Source organism: Ceratotherium simum, chromosome 21 (genome assembly GCF_057802395.1).
Source record: "Ceratotherium simum simum isolate JZ-2026a chromosome 21, ASM5780239v1, whole genome shotgun sequence".
Lineage (NCBI taxonomy): Eukaryota > Metazoa > Chordata > Mammalia > Perissodactyla > Rhinocerotidae > Ceratotherium > Ceratotherium simum.
This window is the reverse complement of record NC_141920.1, coordinates 16,914,545-16,933,880: the sequence shown is the minus strand read 5'-3', so window position 1 is coordinate 16,933,880 and position 19,336 is coordinate 16,914,545. Positions and strand designations below refer to the sequence as shown.

The window sequence follows — 19,336 nt, the reverse complement described above, 5'->3', positions numbered from 1 at the left end:
CAGCCCTGAGCTAACATCCATGCCAATCCTCCTCTTTTTCCTGAGGAAGACTGGCCCTGGGCTAACATCCGTGCCGATCTTCCTCTACTTTATATGGGACGCCGCCACAGCATGGCCTGACAAGCGGTGCGTCAGTGCGCACCCGGGATCCAAACCTGGGCCGCCAGCAGTGGAGCGCGTGCAGTTAACCACTACGCCACGGGGCCAGCCCCATTTCACCTTTTTTAATGGGGCTGCTAGAAAATTTTAAATTACATGTGTAGCCCACCTTATATTTTTGTTGGAAAGTGCTTGGAATTAGGGCTTTCTGTTACTTGCAGACAGAAAAAAAAATCCTAACAGACACAGGTATCATCATTCTGATTTTATAGTTGGAAAAATTGAAACTAAGAATTTAAACAACTTTCTCATGATCGTACAAGTGTGGCAGTTCGTGGTGGTCACAGCCAAGGGTCCTGAGCAGTGCTTTCTCCTCTGCAGCTCTGAGAATCTGAGAACATCCCTTACGAGTTGAAGGTTCAGAAGTCCTCACCAATACCTCAGCTCTGAAGAAAGCGAGACCATTTCAGAATCCCAAGGGGAGTCTAGGAAATCCAGAGTCCTCTTTGAAGCAGAGAAGAGACATGTGGACCAGATCAGGGATCCTGCCTCCAAGTACAGAATGGACACTGACCACACCGTCCCCTCTGGCCAGTGACACCTGCCTATTTCTAGGAAACTGTCTGAGGTCCAGATGTCAGTGTTCCTGGAGGACTGAACAGAGATGGAGACGAAGGAATCAGGCCTAGCTCCTCCCCAGGGGTCCCCACTGCCTGTGGAAGTCCTTGCCTGACAGCCTGGTGTCTTCATGACCTGGTCCCAACTTACCTTCCCAGCCTTGTCTGCCCAAATCCTCCAAAGCCCAGTTTTGAAGCCACCTCCTTCAGGAACCCTCCCCAGGCCACCTTCCTGCCTCCAAACTCTCACTGCTGGAGACATTTGTCACTTCTTCCCTCCGACAGCAGCTATCTTGTCTAGATCTTGTCTATTTTGTCTCATGGCCTGAGATTCCCTGATCCTTCTCCAAGTCCTCTCACATACTCTCAGATGTCAGCACAAGATCTTTGGGCAGGACCATGGAAGTGTCATCAACAGATTTCAGACAGGGTTTAAGATGGAGCCTGGCAGGTAGGGCAGTGAGCACCAGAGAGTCCAGGGGTCAGTGTTTCTTGTCCAGGCACACCAAAATTGGACCAGGTAAACCAGGAATGCACGTGGTGGTGAACAGGCATGCCCATGCCACAGACACCCATATAGATGGCCCTGCGTATAGGGGACCATCCTATAGAGCTCAGCTCTAACCCACCTTGATAAAGACCATGGACCCAGTGTCCCAGAGAAAGCAAGTCAAGACATCTTTGGGGACAGCAAAGAATAATGGAAATTACTTTGGCTTTGGAAACAGATAGACCTGATTCTGAATATCTCTTTAATCACCCCATTTCTCTTTATCTGCACCCATCCGTCCAGTGCAGGCCACACCAGTTCTCCTGGGTTGACTACAACAGCATCTTCCCCGGTCTCCACCTCCCCTGATGCCTGCTTCAATCCACCCTTCGCTGCTGCCTGAGTCATCTCCTTTATAAGATGCAGATGTGATCAGGGTACCTCACTTAAAACCCTGCGATGGCTTCCCAGTGCCTGGAGGGAGGATTGTCTCGGGTCCCTAGGAAACAAATTCTGAGACTGAGATTACACGTGGGTGATTTTGCGGGAACTGCTCTCGGGATGAACACCTGTAAGGAAGGAAGAAGGATTCGACAGTGGAAGAAGTTGAACAGTTGCAGCTGAGCCTCAGCTGATCCCGTGGGGATCTCTGGAGCTGGTTTGGCCCTTCAGAGTTGTCCAAAATGGAAGCAAGGAGGCCAGGTCTCTGTGCTCCTGTATCAACCAGTCATTAGCTATGGGTTGCCCCCAGAGTGAGGCACCTCCCTTTGACAGAGAGCAATGCCTAGCTAGGAGCCATCAGCAGCCAACACTCCCGGCAGCTGGAGGGATGAGGACCCTGGTCCTGAGGGGTGTCTGAGGGTGTCCTGCAGCATCTACCATAAGGACAAAGTCCCAAACTCCTCACTGTGACCCACAAAGCCCTCATGACCTGGGCCCTGCCAACCCTCCATTCTCATCTACCCCACTCTCTCAGTTTCTGTGCTCCAGCCTTTTCTTGAACACAACATGCTCCATTTCCACCTCCAAGCCTTTGCATTTGATGTTCCTTTTGCCTGGCACAGTGTGGCTCCCCTGTCACCAGGTTAACTCCTATTCATCCTTCAAATCTCAGCCTCAACATCACTTCCTCAAGGAAGCCTTCTCTGATTACCCAACCAGGCTAGGTTCCCCTATTACCCCTCATAAACTCTTCTACTTGCCCTTGAAATCACTTATCCCATGTTGTCATTAAATAACTGTTTGGTGCTTGTCTCTGCTGTTAGAATGCATGTCCTGAGGCTGGGACTGAGGCTGCCTTGCTCACCACAGCATCCCTGGCACTCAGTGTGATGACTGGCACACAGAGGCATTCAGGAGATACTGTCAAATTAGCAAATGAGTACACGGCCTTGGACAAGTTCTCTTTGAGTCTATCTCCGCTCAGTAGAGTAAGCAGAGCAAGTGTATTTTGTGAGGTTGCTGTGAGTATTACCTGGGTGATCTAGCAGAGATCTCAGACTCTCAACTCATGCTGGCTCCCTTCACTCCACGGGAAAGGACTGCAGTGACCAGTCCTCCCAGTTTGCCTGAGACCGAGGGGTTTCCCGGGATGCGGGACTTTCAGTACTAAAACCAGGACAGTTCCCAGGCAACTGAGATGGTCACCCTAAATGTGGGTGAGAAGGAAACAAGGGCATTTCATATTTGCATACTGTTCACTGGTACACTGGTAAAACAGCTCTTTGGAAAAACAAACAACCATGATTTTTAGTGTTAGCCAATTTCCATCATAGAATTATTCCCACCACTGCCAGTCAAGCTACCAAGAGGTGGACAGCGTGCTTGCAAAATTTCTGAAAATTTAACAGTGGGCTCTCATGAGCCAGTAGGAGATGGTGCCAGCACCCCTATTTAATACAGACTCTCATGTTCCTGGTATCTGCAAATAGGCACCATGGTCATAGACAACATCAACTCAGGGGTAAGTGAGAATATTTCAGTCCCGAGAAGGTCACAGCTGGAGTGGACCTTGGAGACCATCTAGTCCAAGGCAACAAGTAATCTGTCACATGAACCACCTCTTCCCCATCCTGTGTCCACAACAGACATTGCTAGTCAATCCTGATATGGCCGAGCAGTCTCCCCTCGCCACGTCTCCAGGCAGCCACAGTCAATTAGCCGATATTGCATGTGAGAGAAAATCAGCTTACCCTTAGGAGTAAGTGCGCTTCAGTCCTCTCATGATACAGAGGAGGAAGCTTAGGCACAGAGAGGTAGAGGGACCTGCCCAAGACCATACAGCCAGGCAGTAGCTCAGCTGGGACTAAAGAACAGATGTCTTGGCTTGCATGCCTTTCAATCCTGCCTTGCCTTGAAGAGCTGAATTCCCCAGAGTGGGAAGGAACAAAGGGAGATCATTTGGGATCTGAGCCTAGATTCTAGAGAATTCTGCTTAGAGAGCCCAAACGCTTTTTGTACCCTGAAGACTTCTTATCATGTCTGTATATAAATGTTGTTTATGTGTTGGGGGGAGGGTACTTTTAAAAAAATTACAAAAGTCACATATGCTTGTTGCATAAAATTCAAAAAGAGAGGAGTATTTATAATTTAAAAAAACCCTGTACTGTCTCCCCAGGGGTAATTGCTGTTAACAATTTAGGTCCTTCCGGGCCTTTTCTACTCATTTACAAGCCTGTACGTGTAATAAATAACAAATAGACTAAAGGGTCAGCTGTTCCCCACTCTTGCACTCTCCCCGCCACTCAGAACACCGCCTAGCACATAGTAGGCACTCAATAAGTCTTTGTTGAGTGGCTCTTTTTCACTTAAAATGTCTTCAATTCCTTTCCATATGAGTAGAGGTGGGTCTGCTCCAGTCTGTGTAATGGCGTTAGGACTTCACAGTGTGGTCTGGGGAGTCCCTGTAACCGTCCCTTTGGGTGTGCATTTAGACTGCATTCCGTTTTTCCTGTAACAATCCCAAGGCCTTGCTCTGCCTCCCCTGCAAAGTGGCACCAAAGTCCCTTCCCATGGCTCCAAATGCTGCCGCCCGTCAAGGTGCACTGTCTCTGGTTTCCCAGGATCGCCAATGGCAACCCAAAGCAGAGACACTGGTGGCATTTGTGCCCAGCTCCCGAGAGCAGGGTCAGGTTGCAGCAGGTGGATGACAAGTCCGCGCAGCCTGCAGGGCTCCGCCACCCCCACATCCCGAGGCTGCTGCCCCGGATGACGCCCCACGGCTCAAACAAGAAGCAAGGGATTAACCAGGCGACACTGTCTGGTGCTGACAGCCCCGGGGGCCTGTGGCCAGAGTCAAAGCCCCTTTACCAGGTCCTGGGTCAGCTCAGCAGCCCTGAGGTCTTGGAAACCAGAAATAATTGGGTGTGGGGGAGGCAAGAGGGATCTAGCGGAGAGGGTCTGGGTTCAGAAGGAGGCCCCCCGTCTGTGTGCAGGGCTGCCCACAACCCTTGTGCCCACATGGCATGTGTAACGGGCATCTCTCCCCCACGATGTCCAACACTGAGCTCCTGACCTTCCCTCCTCAACCCTCATCCCATCTCAGTTCAGGGCAACGCCATCCTTCTGTGGCTCAGGCCAAAGCTTGGAACCATCCCTGACGCCTCTTTCTCCTGCTCCCCTACCTAATGCAACAGCGAAACCTATTGGCTCTACCTTCAAAATGGATCCAGAGTTCAACTACCTGTCTCCACTTCTGCTGCTACAAGATGGTGGTCCGGGCCACCGTTGTTTCTCACCTGTATTACTGCAAATAAACTCACTAATTGGTCTCCCTGCTTCTACCATTTCTGCACCACCTCCTCTCCCCCAAAGAGTCTCTCAAGCCAGTCGCCAAAGGAATCCCTTCAAACAAAGTCAGATCATGTCCCTTTTATAGTCTCCATTTTTTTCAAAGTAGAAGCCAAATTCTTACAATGGCCTACAAGGCTCTGCAAGAACGACCCCCTCTCCACACCCTCCTGGCAGGAATATTATATAGGTGATGCTCTGTCCTCTGTACATCCCATCCAGGGCACATACCGTCAGGTTGTCCTGTCAGTAATGATAAGAAATTTGATCAATTTGATAAGATGTTATCCATAAAGCATTCAAACAATTAAAAATAAAAGTAATAAAAACATTGTGCATGCCAAACAGCATGTCCTCATGGCTGTGTGCGGCCCTCAGGCCTCGGTGTGTGGCCACCATTCTACATCGTCCATAGTAATACTGTCCCTAGCTTGAACACCTCCAGAGACAAGGTGCTCACTACTTGCCTGAGGGGAAGGGGTTCTGGAGATCCCCCCGCCTCTGGATCGCTCTATGGATTTTGCCAGGTGGGTCCAGGCCAGTCAGAGCTCAGTTATGCAGGGGCTGCTTCACTCGTGACCAGACCTAACCACCCACCTGCTCTGTGGCTCCAGCTTAGGAAGGGCTAGGAGAGAACAAGACCCTGTCCCCTCACCCCGCACCCCACCCTCAACCAGGGCCCGCAGAGAATGAGACTCGACATTCCTCACAAGGGTGTGGCAGCAAGGGCTGGTCCAGGGAACAGCTGCTGGGGACATGGAATTTGCAGGCCCTGGAAACAAGCAAGCTCAATGAATCCTAAGGGCCTGGCCTCGGACAGGCGCACGTCTGCGGAGACCTGGCCAACTGGACATGTGCATCACAGACAGCAAGGCCGCAGAGAGAAAAGACTAATTACATCCACTTCCCTGTCTTGCTGAGGGTCCACTCTGCTCCCCTGGGGTCCCAGATAATGCCAAGAAGCTGCCATGACAGCAACTCAGCCAGCTGTCATGCTGACCCCTGGCTGTGAACTGGGACAAGATTTTCAAGATGAGGTTAAATGATGCTGATTCTACATTCGAAATGGAATCGTGCTGGGCATGGGTTCCATCACACCGCCAGGACTCAAGGCAGAACTAAGTCTAGGCTTATTCACTGCTCCAATGTCAAAATCCAGTTTTTGTGCTGAAATATTCTCCCCAAAACAAGGATAGCTGAGGTTCAGGCCATCCTGAATTAGTTCCTCCTTTGGAGCGTAAAGGAAATACAGAAAAGAAAATACATGTTCCAGCATTTTGTGTGTGCCAGGCATGATGCTAAGGACTTTTTGTGTATTATCTCATTTCATTGTTTCAACCATATTTTGAGGGAGATTTCGACATCCCTAATGGAAAAGAGGAAATGGAAGCTGAGAGGTTGCAGAATGTGCCCACTTCCATAGAATTAAGAAGTGGCACAGGTGGGGTTTGAACCCATATCTGGCTACTGGAAGCCCCAAGTGCTTAAGTACCACAGGCCTCCTTCAGTATGCCAGACTCTCTTAGGATTTCCACACTTGATTTTTAATAGCAATCAAGAAATTTTCAATTAAAAGACATTCTTTTTAAATCCAAAAAACAAAAACAAAATAATCCCACTAGAACTAAGAATTTAATTGAGCAAGGTGAAAAGATTCAGAGTCAATATATAAAAATACCTGTATTTCTGGGGGCCATCCCAGTGGCATAGTGGTTAAGTCCATGTGCTCCGCTTTGGCGGCCCAGGGTTTGCAGATTCGGATCCCGGGCACTGACCTATGCACGGCTTATCAAGCCATGCTGTGACAGGCGTCCCACATATAAAGTAGAGGAAGATGGGCACGGATGTTAGCCCAGGGCCGATCTTCCTCACCAAAAAGAAAAAAACAAAAAACTGTATTTCTATAGCCTAACAATGAACAATTGGAAAAATGAAATTTAAAATGCCATTTACAATGTTATAAAAAAATATTTGTTAATTTTACTCAACAAAGGATATGCAAGACACTGAAAACTCCAAAACATTGCTTAATGAAATTAAAGAACACCTAAATAAATAGGGATAGATACCATGTCCATGGATTGGAAGGTTCCCTGCTGTTCTGATGTCCATTCTCTCCAAATTGATGTACAGATCTGATGCATTTTTAATCAAATTCCCAGCAGGCCTTCTTTGTAGAAATCGACAAGCTGATTTTATAATGTACATAGAAATGGAAATGACCTAAAATAACCCAAACAAGAGGAGCAAAGTTGGAGGATCTACCCTGATTTTAAAACTGACTATAAGCTCCAGTAACCAAGGCAGTGTGGTATTAGCACAAAGACAGAGAAATAGATCAATAGAAAAGACCTTCCTTTGGGGAATAAATAAATAAGTAAATGTGGAGGCTAAGTTGCTTCAAGAAACACTCATCACAGACCCAGATAATGTGACACCGGGTATCGCTCAGGCCCCGATCCTGGCAAATTCATTCAGCTCCCATGTTCAGTCAGTGGGGCTAAAATGAACTTCAGTCACCAGCTTTGGGCAAGAGAAAGAAAACTGTATCCAGAGCCCAAAAGCTTGGGTTTTTGATCCATTTGTCATAGTTAAACATAAAAATATCATCTTTGGGCCGGCTCCGTGGCTTAGCGGTTGGGTGCGTGCGCTCCGCTACTGGCGGCCCGGGTTCGGATCCCGGGCGCGCACCGATGCACCGCTTCTCCGGCCATGCTGAGGCCGCGTCCCACATACAGCAACTAGAAGGATGTGCAGCTATGACATACAACTATCTACTGGGGCTTTGGGGAAGAAAAAAAGGAGGAAGATTGGCAATAGATGTTAGCTCAGAGCTGGTCTTCCTCAGCAAAAAGAGGAGGATTAGCACGGATGTTAGCTCAGGGCTGATCTTCCTCACAAAAAAAAAATATATATATCATCTTTTCAGCACGTAATAGTAATAAAAGCACTAACAATATTCCAAAATCTGTTCCAAGTGCTTTACGTATATCAAGGCGTCATTTAATTCTCTCAACAAGATAGAATAATAATTCTATCAACAGGATCAAATAAAAGAGAAAATAGCAAGTCCTGCATACAGGAAGGGAAATACTGTCTTGTAATGATTTGTTTCAGTTTTACATTTGTGTGTGTGTATGCATAGAATTACAATGTGAAATACATAACTTATGGTGGGTCGTAATCATAAACATTTGAAAGCCACTAGTGTAGTAGATGAGGGAGTTGTAAAGAAGCCTAAATAATGGAATGCACGTAAGAATTTCAGCACTGCGCCTGGTACATGGTAAAGAATCAATAAATAGTAGATACAGTTATTACTGTTGTCAAGATCAGCTTCGTGGGCACTCAACCCTGCAGTGCCACAGGGCCCTGCTCTTAGAAGGACCCTGCACTTGGCTTAATGCTCTGCTGTCACCATCTTGAAATCCTTAATGATTTTGAAGAAGGGGTCCTGCATTTTCATTTTGCACTGGGTCTCACAAATTATGTAGCCAGTCCTGACTATTTTGTATAGTTGTTTATCGTTTATTAAAATATTTATAATGTGAAATATTTTATTATCACTTATTATTATTAAATTCTATCTCTGCTTCTTACTAGCTAGAGGACCGTGAGTGAGAATACTTAAATATCTGTGTCTCAGTTTCCTTGACTGTAAAACAGGGGTAATAACAGTCCTTCCCCATAAAGTTGTTGTGAAGGTTTAAATAACACAACACATGTCACACGCCGAGAACAGCGCACGGCTCAGAGCAAGCACTCCAAAAACGTTGACCATTATTATTATTAGCTTTATGGAAAAAAAGTCAACCTTGGGCCTGGTTTTTCCACTGCACATTTTGGGGATGGGATTACTGAACTAGATCAATGGTTCTGGAACTTGTTTGAGCACCAGGTTACTTTGAGAAGCTGATGGCTCTCTGAGGAAACGCCTCCCAGAAAAACACAGATAGTCCACGCATACACATGCACATCTTGCCTGCAGTTTCGGGGCTGTTATGGGCCTCTGAGGCCAAGGCACGGGCCATAGATCAAGAACCTCAGAAAGCAAAGATCACACTAATGGCCCTTCTAGTCCTGGGGTCTTTGGGTCTCTGGGGTGGGAACAGCCAGGCAGCCACGCAACACGTTACACATTACTACTTAAGGGTCTGGTGTACACTTGCTTTGGCGCTTTAAGTCAGCAGCTATTTTTAGCTTTGCTATATATGGCCAGGGAAGGAATAAGGACTACAGGCGGGGGAGGGGTGCCAGGAGGCTCAGCAGGGTTGGGGAGGCCAGAGCTCCTTTGCCTTCGCCACCACCTTCCCCTTCCCCCGAGAGAAGTGGAGAGCTTAACCTCCAGCCAAAGGGGACATGGAGGGGAGGGAGGGTCTATGGAGGGAGGCATGGCAGGGGCTTGGATGGAGATGCCAGGGGAAGTCACTTTAGACAGGGCTTTTCAAACTTTCTGACCATGACCTGCAGTAAGAAATACATTTGCCATCATAACACACACATAAACACAAACACTTTTATACACAAACACTTTTATACACACACACTACATGTATACATGTCTACATATATCTCCAACTGAACAAATGTTTCAGGAAACAATACTTTATCTTATTTTCCGTGAAACACTCTGATGTTTTCTATTCTATTGTATTCTGCTCTGTTCTGTTCTATTCTATTCTGTTCTATTCTATTTTTTCACTTAAAAAAATGCAGGTCATGACCCACTAAATTGATTTCACCACTTATTAATGGGCGACGCCTCCAGTCTGGAAAACTGCTGTTTTCTTTGGTTTAGATCAGACAGTCACCTGCAACATTTGACTACGAGGTCACGTGGGGGTGGAGGAAATGGGATGTATTGTGCCCGGGACCAATACTTCCCAAAACTGGAGATAAGATGCAGGTTTCAGCTTGACCTCCTGGCTGGGTGGCCAATTGTGGTATCCTGGCTTTTGTGTACTCTGTCCTCTCGACCTGGAGCACCCGTCCTCCACCCCTGTTATCTGGCTCACTCCCAACTTCAGAGCCCAGCTTGCCGCCTACTCCAGGAAGCCTCCCCTTATGCCTAAGTCTGGTTAGCTGCCTGCCTCTTGCTTGCTTTGTCCCCAGTACACCCCTGCCTAGCACCCAACACACTGTAGTACAATTTCCTGTTAAATTCTCTGGAAGGCAGGGACCTTCTCCATTCTGTTCATTTCTACACCCCTCCCCCAGCACAGTATACTGCTGGCTTCATAATAATCACTCAATAAATATTTATTGAATGAATTAATGATAGTTAATAGTAATAATAGCAAGTACCATTTATCGAGTACCCCTTTATCCCATGAGAAATCTTATGAGAGATTAATATAAGTCCCTTTTATTGATGAGGAAACTAAGGCTCCACGAGATTAAATAATATGGTAAGGCCAGAGTAATAATGCAGGGCTCCGACTCCCAGCCACTCCTAATCCCAGGATCTCATTTGTCCACATGCCCCTCAGCACTACCCAGGATGGGGCAAAGGGCAGGTCCTTAACAAACCCTCAGGGAACTGATGACAGGTTGATTAAAGAGATTTTCCGAAGCAGTGGCCACGTCTAATTTTGGAGAGTTGCACCTCGTGTGTGGCTTTAGAGAGAGGATCTGTGAGGTTTCCAGGCCTCTGGATGTGGGGCTGTCTCATTTGGGAGAAGAGTCTGGGCCTCTGACAAATCAGAGGAGCAGGTCTTCCGGTCTCCTGGCCTGAGGAGCTCCTGGACACACCTAGAATGAAACCCAGGGTCCTGCAAAGCCTATGTGACCTGGCCCAGGCCCACAGCTCCAACATCAACCCCTGCCTGTTCCCCTCATTCACTCTGTGCCTGCCACCCCAATGGGCTTGCTGTTCCTCAAACATGCCAAGCCCAGTCCTGCCCCAGGGCCTTTGCAATCACCATCCCCTCTGCCTGGAAGTCTTGACTCCCTCTCTAGTCCTCGCCATCCTGCTTCTCAGACCCCTATATCCAAAAACATCACCCTCTTCCTTCTCTGCTGTTTTTTCCATAACACTAGTAACTTCTGGAAATTACATACATGTTTGTTTTTCAGTTTATTTCTGTCTTCTTCACCAGACAGGGAGCTCCCTGAGGAATTTGCTTGCTCACTGCCCCAGCCCCTGGAACTTGCTGTGGGATGGTGCCTGACATACAATTCATGCTCCATAATGTTGGTCGCATGAATGTATGAATGAATGAATGGGTTTCTCCTCTTTTAGACATATTGGGAGATCAGTCCATAGTTTCCCAGAAATGTGTGTCCCTATGACTCACATCCAGGCCCTCACACACAAACACCTTGGTTTGGATAGAGGGAAGAGGGAAATGAGGGAATATTCGGCACATGCGTACTGTGCACCACTTTGCTTAGGTAATTGATGCCTGCCACTCAAGGATCATCTCCATTTTATAGCCAGAGAAACTGAGGCTTGCTCTCTGCCTGTCCCCAGTGCTGGAAGCAGTGTCGGCGACACACATCTGGTGAATTGAACGGCACTGAATTGCAGAGGTTCAGCAAACGGCTCAAGGTCACCGAATTAGGAAGTGTGGAGCCAGAATTTCTCCTCAGCTCTGTCCAATTCCAGCCAGTGCTTTGCAGCTGCCATTGGGCCCACAGAAATTCCAGGGACGGCTTTGTTAACATCCAGACACATTCAAGGAGGGGCCCTCGCCAGACATCCTCAGGAGCCCACCCTGCACCCGAGGCCACTCTCTGTCTGCCCAAAGGCCTCAGCTTGAGCAAACCTTCCACCCTGGGCTGGCTGTGCTCCTTCCTGCCCCACCCCCAGCCCACTCCCAGTCTGCCCACTTCCTGCCCTCCGCCATAAAGAAGAGAGACTACTGACAAATATGCTACAAATGCCTTCTGATAGCAAATACATTTTTTCAATTAGCCATAGTTTTGAGTTATCTGTGTCAGCTCCTCTTCCCCATGGAGCACGTGAGGGAGATTTCACAGAATTATCCTGAGCTGGAAGGAACTTGAATGAACATTTAAAGCAGGAGCCGGCAAACTTTTCCTATAAAGAGTCGAATAGTAAATATTTTAGGCTTTGTGGGCCAAGAGGCAAAATTGAGGATGTTATGTAGGGACTTTCATATAATTTTCACTTGTCACAAGATAGTGTTTTTCTTTTGTTTTTCTTCTTTTCAAACGTTTCAAAATGTAAAACCACTCTCTGTGCACAAACTGTACAAAAACAGGCAGCAGGCCGGTGTGGCCCACTATCTATAGTTTGCAAGCCCCTGATTTAAAGCAATACTGCTTCAACTTGAATGTGTAAAAAATAAAAAAAATAAAAATAATTTAAAAATTGCGAGATGAGCTTCTTCAAACAGATGTCTGGGCCTACCCTCAGAGAATGGGAATCAGAATGATTCAGAAGGTCTCAGTGGGACCCCTGAATTTGCATTTCTAACTGGCAGACAGGTGATGCTGCCTGTCCACTGACCACATTTTAAGCAGTCTTGATATTCTAAAACACCCCATTTGATGGATGAGGAAACTGAGACCCAGAGAAGCAATATGTCCAAAGTTACACCCAGTGGAGGAGGTGATGGTATCTGCTACTTCCCAGGGCTATTTTGCCACAGAAAATCCCTTTCCATGTCCTTAACCCACTGAGTACTCTCATACTTCTGGGCTTTTTACTCCTTCCTCTCTGCCCCACTCTCACCCTCACAAATGAGATTTTCCCATCAAGATCCAGCTCAGATGTCACCTCTCCTAAAGCATTCCCTGGTCTCCTCACATCTAACTGTCCTTTTGTGCCACAGCACTCTCTATATACTTGTGTGTGGTTGTTTGTCTATATGCCTATCTTTGAAGCCATGGCCTGCGTCTTATTCCCCTTTATATCCAACCCTTTTACAATGCCTGGCAAATAGGAGGTACTACAGCAATATGCACTGAACAAAAAGATGCATGGATGGGTGGACAGATGAGTGGGTGGGTGAATAGATAGATGGATGGATGGGTGGGTTGATGAGTCACTGGGTGGATGGATGGACACGGATGGTGGATGGATGAGTGGGTGAGTGGATGGATGGATGGACGGAGGGGTGGATAAGGCGGTGGGTAGGTGGGCGGATGGACAATGGATGGATGAGTGGGTGCATGGATGGATGGATGGGTGGATGGGTGGATGAGTTGATGGGTGGGTGGGTAGATGGATGAATGAATGAACACTTCATAATTTTTGCTTGAAAATAATTTTCATGGCAAAGTTGAGCTTAGACCTCAATTCTTGTAGAGCACAAGCAAGAGTATATTTCACAGCGGTTTGTATACCTAACATGCAAAGAGTAGCAGTTACATCTTATTGAGTATGTGTTGAGTGTGTATTTATATGGCAGGCCTTGTACTAAGCACTCCTGCCAATCCTCTCAATATCCCCCGTTATTGGCCCCACCTTTACTAACAAGGAAATGGATGCTGAGAGAGGTAGAGCAGCTTGCCTGATGCCACACAGCAAATAACATCCTGGCCCCTCTGATTCTGTGCCACACTGCCCCTTGCTCTTCCCATCCTCCACCAGTGTTCCTCACCCCATCTGGCCCCTGCCCCAGCTCCCCAGGCCCCAGGCTGGGCTCACCTCCATCCGCATAGGTCTCCGTGCCGTAGCCATCCTGCAGACCGTTGTTCCAAGTGCCCTCATACTTGGCACCACTGCTGCTGCTCTGCCGGGTTCCGTACCGCCCCTTGAAGCCGTGGGTCCACTCGCCCTTGTAGAGCCAGCGTCCCTTGGTCTCTATGCCCAGCCCATGCCGTTTGCCATGGCTCCAGTATCCCTCGAAGGTGTTTCCGCTGGGCCAGGTGTAGACGCCCGCCACTTCAAAGCCAAAGTTCCAGGAGCCCGCGTATTCGCCCTGGCCCTTGGGGCCTGTGCACAGGCCGTGTCCGTGGGCCTTTCCCCCCTCCCAGCCCCCGCAGTACGCCCCGCCATCGTCAAAGTCAAAGCGGCCCCCACTCATCTCATCATAGTCCCTGAGAACCTCACTGTCCTCCAGCTTGAGGGGAGAGGGCAAAGGGGGTGCCGGCGACACTCTCCCAGCACACTCCGGGCTCAGGGCTGGGCCCCCCGACTCACCACCGCCACAGAGCGCCAGGAGGGGGAGAGCAAGATGCCCGCAGAGGCCGAAGCAGCCCAGGAGCCAAGTCAGCACTGGGTCGGCTGGTCAGTGCCATGCCTGGGAGGCCCCCACTCAACCAGCCAGAGGAGGGCTGCCAGCTGGGGAGGACGCGGGAGGGAAAGATTCAAAGTCTCCACAGAGCGTCCCAAGTCTGGCTTCCATGGAGTCAAAGGAAAAACAGTGTGATCCCTTTAAGAAGCACAGTGAAAGGGGTGGGGTGGAAGGGTCCCCAGTCCGTTTCAAAGAGGGGAAGTTCCCCTCGGTGACAGCCCCCAACCCGAGGCTGAATTCCCGCAGCCCGCTGGCCCCCTTCTCCTGCACCCCGGTGGGTGTGCGGGGCTGTCGATCTCCCGGCTGCCGCCCCGCCCCCTCTCCAGTCCTGCCCTCCTCCTGGGATGGAAAGGTCAGTGTTGCCCTAACAAGGCCATTGGATCTCAGAAGCTGCTCCCAAAATAACCCCCCGGCCAGCCCAGCCTCCTTCAAAGTGGGAGGGGTGCTTCAAATTGGGCTGGCGCTTCAGACCCGGGGAGCGGCTGGTGGGATGAGGAGGGGACCCTGAGGACTAAGTGTCAGCAGCTGAGGCAATTTGGTGGTTTTTCTCCCACTGGGTAAGAGCTCCCTTCCACCTTCATGGTCCCCGGAGTCTGCAGGAAGGAAGGGACAGAGGAATCGGGGAGGGGAGGGAAAGGAAGATCAGCGGAACACCCAGTCCTGGAACTTAAAATCCCCCAGAGCGTACAGGTTGGCAAGTCTCAGCCCTGCCGCCACTCACATGCCACAACAGGACCTGGGGTAGAGCACACTGCCAACCCCATAAAGGAATCTGGTGACCTAAAGAGAAAGGAACGGGGCATGGTTTCACACAGGCGTTTGAAAGCAGAGGAGGGAACTCAGGAAGAGAGGTGAGGATCTGGAAACAGAAGTCTGGAAGACAGAGCAAATTGGAGTCCAGCAGTCAGGCACAACCCCAGATTCCCACCCGCCGCCCCCAGCCCTGGGAAGAGCCCCGTGCAAAAGGCAGCGGTTGCTCCCTTTCTGTCTCCTCTGAAGGGCGAGGAGCCCGTCCTCCTCTATCTCTGAGACACAGGGTTGCCTGCTGTCTTGGAATGAGGTCGTCTCAGAAATAGTCAAGGATCGTGATTTTTTAAAAATATTCCCTTGCCAAGCTCTCTTTTGCTCTTGTGTCCTAAGAGCCTGCGAGGCCAGACTTCAGGAAGCTCTTGTGGCAGGGTCAGGAGCGAAGGGCCTGGGTGGACGCTCAGCACTCAGGTTCCCACCAAACTCCAGAGAAGGGACAAATAAATCTTTTTGACGTGAAGCTGTGGCCAAGGCTAATGCCTGGAAATCCCAACTGAGCCCAGGGTTAACAGGAGCAGAGGGTGATTCTGGGAAAGGTAGGAGCCACTGAGAACAGGAAGCTAGCTATGTGAGAGAGAGAGATGGGGAGGGGGAGGATAGAAATCACTAGAAAAAGGCACTTGAGAACATTAGACTATTATCTGACTTCAGATTTATCTGACATACTCCAAATCCCATGATGACTTAAGTCTCTGCAGAAGATTTGTTCTTATTTCAGAAATGGATAGAAAATGTTCTCTCCCTTCATCCCAGCTGATTCCCAGCCCTTACGACTTGGTTCCTCTGTCATTCATGGCCCCCTGCCTTGAAGAGCCCCTTCTGTGTTCACCTTTCACCCCAAGTAGAAACACCTACCTCTGAGCTCACGATCACTGGCTGTGTGCCAATCTGACAGGCAGCAAAGAGCAGTGGATAAAGACTGTATCCTCTGGGTTTTGACTCACCACCAGCCAGGTTGACTGGCAGCCTGCTTGCACAATTCACTTCTAAGAACACCACACTGCTGCCCCCCGAGAGTTCTGCTTTTGCCACTTCTCACCGAGGCCTTTGGAGAATCACACGTTTCTTTCCAGCTCTGCTCTCAAGGGGAGAGGAAAGAGCATCTCAAACTGGAAGCTAGAGGAGTTTGAGTTGCCCGAGTTCAAAACCCTTTGTAGTTAAATGCCCGGTGAATGACCATAATCCTGTTCTAAGGCTGGCTGGCTGCTGTGTCCTCGTGAGCTGTTCCGCCTACAGAAATGTAGCCACTGTGCAGCTCCCTACGGTGGTTCCCTACCAAGGGTGGGTACACTTAGGAATCACCTGTAGAACTTAAAAAACATAAACAGATTCCAGACCCCCCACCCAACCCCCAACCTCCTGAATTAGATTGTCCTGGGAGAAGGCTTGGACCGTTGCATTTTTTTGAAAGCTCCTCAGATGAACCTGATTCTCATTCCTGGTTAAGAACCACTGTATGTTTTCAAATTAAGAAACTGTTTCTGAATAATATTTATATATTCATGAATCTATTTATTTACCATAGGCTGGGTAGGGTAGATAGTTGTGGAGTCAGATGTGTGTTCAAATCCCAGTTCTGCCCCTCACAAGCTGTGTGACCTTGGACCAATCATTAATTTCTCTAAGCCACAAATTCTTCATCTGGGAAGGTACCTATCTCAAAGGATTATTAGTATTAGGGATAACAGTATCTACCTTATACGACTGAGTAAGGATTACGTGAGTTAATACTGTAGAAAGGCTTAGAATGCACTAAACACCTAATAAATGTTAGCCATTATTAATATTATTCTCACATAATAAGTTGATTTTCAAACTACCATGCTTAATAAAATAGTCACCAAAGAGGGAAGAATCACCCCTATTAGGTCCTTGACATCAAAGCTCTCCTTACTGTTCGCAATCCGTGTTTACTCAACATTACCTTGTGGTTTTTCATTTTTTAAACTGATAAACTATGTTATTGGTAAAGGGACGCTTTAATTTCTTAAAAGTGTAATTAAATTCTTTGCCAAATTTGGGCCTGCCTCACCTGACCAGCATCAAGCTTTTTGACCAGCCTTCACCGTTTTGCCCCGCCCTTTAAACCCGTGCCATTCAGGGAAAGGGAGACCTCTTGTGGCCATATGTGCATGACAACAGATTTTCCTTTGGAAAAGCAAGTTCTGCAGACTGAATGGAATTTACCAAACCTGGAATGAATTTTAAACTGTTTTTAAAGGTAGCTATCGTATTCTCTTTTTTCCGGGTCTTTTCTTGCTCCTTGGTTCTGTTCTGTGGTTGGAGGGAGCAGTCACTTGCTGCCTCTGTTTCCTTCTCAACTTCTCAGGGGTGGCTGCATCTTAGGGAGCCTGGAGGGGAGGGAACTGAAAATCCAGAGCAGAGAGGACTGTGCACAGAAATCCACTTGAGTTCTCCTCAGCCGTTGAAGACTCAGCTGAAGAAGCCTCACCTCCCCAGATGAGTTTCCTGGCTGAGTCAGGTGCCTTCCCACACACTGGCTCCTCCCCCAAACTCTGAGTTGTTTGAAACAAGGATTATCTTCATTCCAAAAAATGCATGAACACCTACTATCTGCCTGGCACTCTGGTCTTTGTATGCCTGGGGCTTGCACATAGTGGGTGCTCCTAATCTTTCCTTCTCCGCGGTATTTGGCAGCTGATAACTCCCATCTTGAAATGCTTTTTCACTTGATTTCTAGGACTCCTCTCTTGCTTCTGTTCCTGGCTGCTCCTACTCAGTCCTTTCCTGGTTCCTCCTCACTCCCCTGACGTCTATACCTTGGGAATGTCCCAGAGCTTGGTCCTCTAACCAATTCTTTATCCACATTCACTTCTGAGGTGATCTTCTTTGGTCTCATAGCTTTAAATAACATCCATATACTGATGGTCCCTAAATTTGGATCTCCAGCCTGTACCTCTCTCCTGATCTTCAGTCATATGTCCAACCACCAACTCAACATCTCTACATGATGATTTCTCATAAGGATCTTAGACACAAAAAGATCAAAACCAAATTCCCAATTTCTCCTCCCAGATCTGCTCCTGCAGCCAACTTCTAGTTTATTAAAACCTGTGGAATCATCCTTAATTCCAATCTTTCTCTCACACCCTATATCCATCAGCAAATCCCTTCACTTCTACCTTCAAAATAATTCCAGAATATATCTTTTCTCTTGCCAAGTGTCCCAGCCACTAAAACCATTGCCTGATTTACTGCAGTCGCCTCCTAACTGCTCTGCTCCCCTTAGTCTACACAGAGCAGCCAGTGCTCTTTCTAAAAGGCAAGTCTGATATCACGTCCCTCCTTCTCCTCCAAACCCCCCAAATGGCTCCCTATCTCCTCGGGAGTCAAAGCCTTTAAAATGGCCTACGAGGCCCTCCATGATCTGCCCCTGCCCATGCTTCTGTGACCTCACTTGCTTCAAGCCACAGATGTCCTTGCTAGTCCTTCTGCCAGGAATGCTCTTCCCCCAAATAGGCACCTGGCTCACTCCCTCACTTTCTTCAGGTCTCTGCTCAAGTGTCACCTTATCACAGAAGCTTCTCTGCTCCAAATAAACAGCAACCCCTCCCCCAGCCCTCACTGTCTCCTAATCCTTCTCTCTCTGTAGCACTTTCTCCGCCCAGGACAAGGGTGTTGTTCTCTGGCTGTTCTATTCCCAGCACCCAGGATAGTGTGCCTGGTGGTGTAGGCACTCCATAAATATTTGTTGAATAAACGAAGGAATGTTCAGTGAATAGTTATTAAATAAAGGCACATGTCCAGATGCTACTTTTCAAAACATCAGAGTAAAAATTCCTCAATTCAGTCTGAATCCATTTTCCAGGATGCATCAGAGAAAGATGGTTCAATAAGTCACACTCACAAAAGGTCAAATGTTCCGATGAGGGACACATATCAAAGTTGGCCCAACTGGGCCTGAGCAGAGTAATTTTTAGCTTCAAGATTCATGTTTTGAGGAAGATTTTGACTGAGGTGTAAATATTTACAACTTGTTCCCACAAATCTGGACTGCCTAAGCTGTCACCCAAGTCTGGATTTCTTCAGTAGGTTACTGGGCCATTGGAACTTTGTCCTTTTCAATCCTGACACCCCTCCTCATAACAACGTTGTATGAAGGGAATGTGCATCATTCTTTACCCTCTGGTGACTGTTCCGTAAATATACAGAGTTAATAACCAGACCACTGGTTTGAAAAGCAAGGGACTTAGAGACTTAGGAACCATCTTAATTCAAGTAACATGTTAAGGCCAATTTGCTCCACTACTCTCTAGTAAAAAAGGTGAAGCAAAACACTAGCTGTGGAGGTGAGCATGGGGTGGTAG

At 48.1% G+C, this 19,336-nt stretch overlaps 1 protein-coding gene across 1 annotated transcript in view; it reads right to left on the bottom strand.

Moving 5' to 3' along the window:
- The window catches only part of JPH2 (junctophilin 2), a 63,816-nt gene extending 49,378 nt beyond the window's left edge, over window positions 1-14,438 (bottom strand). Inside the window, 1 exon segment of the mRNA XM_087445242.1 lies at window positions 13,613-14,438. Within this exon segment, the coding sequence (XP_087301368.1) occupies window positions 13,613-13,991 (379 nt within the window). The 5' untranslated portion in view covers window positions 13,992-14,438.
- Between the last annotated feature and the right edge of the window lie 4,898 nt (window positions 14,439-19,336).